The sequence below is a fragment of the Bison bison genome, unplaced genomic scaffold (assembly GCF_000754665.1).
Source record: "Bison bison bison isolate TAMUID 2011002044 unplaced genomic scaffold, Bison_UMD1.0 scf7180017864492, whole genome shotgun sequence".
NCBI lineage: Eukaryota > Metazoa > Chordata > Mammalia > Artiodactyla > Bovidae > Bison > Bison bison.
Window position 1 is genome coordinate 3,366,840 of NW_011495051.1, and position 2,249 is coordinate 3,369,088.

General features: G+C 57.7%; 1 protein-coding gene across 1 annotated transcript in view; it reads right to left on the minus strand.

Moving 5' to 3' along the window:
• UBXN6 (UBX domain protein 6) overlaps window positions 1-2,249 on the minus strand; it is an 11,391-nt gene that overhangs the window by 2,112 nt on the left and 7,030 nt on the right. The window contains exons 5-6 of the mRNA XM_010828153.1: window positions 1,238-1,335; window positions 186-261 (exon numbers count right to left, since the gene is read on the minus strand). Of these exons, the coding sequence (XP_010826455.1) occupies window positions 186-261; window positions 1,238-1,335 (174 nt within the window). The remainder of the gene's footprint in view (window positions 1-185; window positions 262-1,237; window positions 1,336-2,249) is intronic.

Consider the following 2,249-nt stretch of genomic DNA (forward strand, 5'->3'; position numbering starts at 1 on the left):
CACCTGGACTGCTCCCCACTGCCCACCCCCCTAACCCACCCCCCAAGTAGGGGCCCTTCTGCAGCCAGCTGTAGCCCCCATCCCAGGCTGTCTGCAAGCCAGCTGCTCCCTGTGATGGCTTGGGTCCTGGGGGGCCTCATGGGCCCAGTCACACCAGGCCCAGTCCCTCTGCCAGCAGCCCTCACCTGGAACACCTTGTTCTGCACCTTGATCTTTCGGTACTTCTCCTCCTCTGGGTGCAGGTGGATGTTGTCTAGGTACCTGGGATGGATAGGGGCCGACAGCTCAGAGCCACGCCACCTCATTAAGGGTGACCCCAAGCAAGGTGCCGCCATACCTGGACACCCCACAAACCCCGACCCCTGGCGCCCAAGACACCAGGCCTCCCCTTCGGTCCTGCCTTCTGAGGGCACCAATGACCTGCCACGGTGGGTAGAGCGGGGCAGGGCCAGAGTAACGGTCTCTGGAGCTGATGGGTCCCTGGAGGTCCTCCAGCTTGGGGGGCTCCTGAGTAGCACAAACTGCTAGGCACCGCCACGCAGACCTGCTCAATAAGAGGAACAGGGCGACCCTGCCTCTTCACTCTCTTCTGATGATCCCAATAGGAAGCCAGGGTTGGGAACCCCTGATACAAGGTCCGTCTAGTCAAAGCTATGGTTTATTCAGTAGTCGTGTATGGATGTGAGAGTTGTATTATAAAGACAGCTAAGTGCCAAAAAATTGATGCTTTTGAACTGTGGTGTTGGAGAAGACTTTTGAGAGTCCCTTGGATTGCAAGGAGATCCAACCAGTCCATCCTAAAGGAAATCAGTCCTGAATATTCATTGGAAGGACTAATGCTGAAGCTAAACTCCAATACTTTGGCCACCTGATGCAAACAACTGACTCACTAGAAAAGACCCTGATGCTGGGAAAGATCGAAGGCGGGAGGAGAAGGGGATGACAGAGGATGAGATGGTTGGATGGCATCACTGACTCGATGGATGTGAGTTTGAGTAAGCTCTGGGAGTCGCTGATGGACAGGGAAGCCTGGTGTGCTGCAGTCCATGGGGTTGCAGAGTTGGACACGACTGAGCGACTGAACTGAACAGATGCAATAAACCTCTTCATTTTAAAGATTGATAAATGGCCCCAGAGAGACCAGACCCCTTCCCCAAGGGCCCAGGGAGAGGACCATGCTTCCTGCAGGCCTCCTCAGCAGGAGGTGGCGCCTGGTGGGAGAGGGCTGCCCACTCACTTGGCAATGGTGTCCACGCCCAGCTTCACCCGGTCCCGGTCCTTGTTGAACGTGTGGATCTTCATGATGGAGGCAGCCACTGGGTCAGTGGAGAAGTGCTGGGGGAGTCAAGAAAGCAGAGGGTCAGGAAGCACCCTCCTGGGGGCCACACTGGCTAAGTGGCCCGGCTCTCAGCACACACTGGCAGCATGTCCGGAACCTGCCAGCCACTGTAGACGCACTGCCTCTCCTAATTCCCCAGCCCTGCAAGGGACGTTCTAGAAACAGACTGAGGTGGCAGAAACAGGATGCAAAAAAGGTCTGTGACCTGCGGCTGCCCAATGCACAGCCAGGGAGGCAAAACAGTGGAGATGCCGCTGACCCGTCCCCCTGCCTTGGGGGTGCCACCTGCTTCCCTGGGGATTGGAGGGGCCGTGTTTGATCCCTCAGCTGGCCCAGCCTCTGGGTGCCCCCAGGGACCCAGCAAACAGCATCGCAGTAGGGAGAGACTGAGAATGGGTCACCGAGGTGAGGAGCAGGGTCAGGCGCAAGTGTGCTCGCACTGGACAGCCAAGCACATGGCCTCACTGTGGGGTCTTGTTTTTCCGCAGCCCCAGAAAGTCAGCAGTTACATGGCCAGTGGGGCTGGTACCTGCGGCAGCCTCAAACACATCTGCTCTGCCTGAACAGGGGTGCGGGTAAACAGTGGGGTCATTAGAGGTGATGGATCAGAGCAGAGACCACCTGGCCACTCAGATCTACCTGTGCACCCCCGCAGAAGCCCAGCCAGAGCTCCTGGAAGGTAGGTGTGAAGCCTCTGCCTGCCCCGGCCCGCCTCTCTGAACTACAGTGGGGGTCAGCCTTCAGCAGCCATGTGTCACTTGACATCTGATGTGAACTGGGTCAACTCTCCTGGGGACTTCAAATCTGGACCTTGTCCAGTCTGCCAGTTACCAGCATAAGACAAAAAGGCTCAGACGGGCCAAGTAAGTGGGTCTGCAAAGCAGCAGCTGTGAGATGGAGGCGGGGGGGG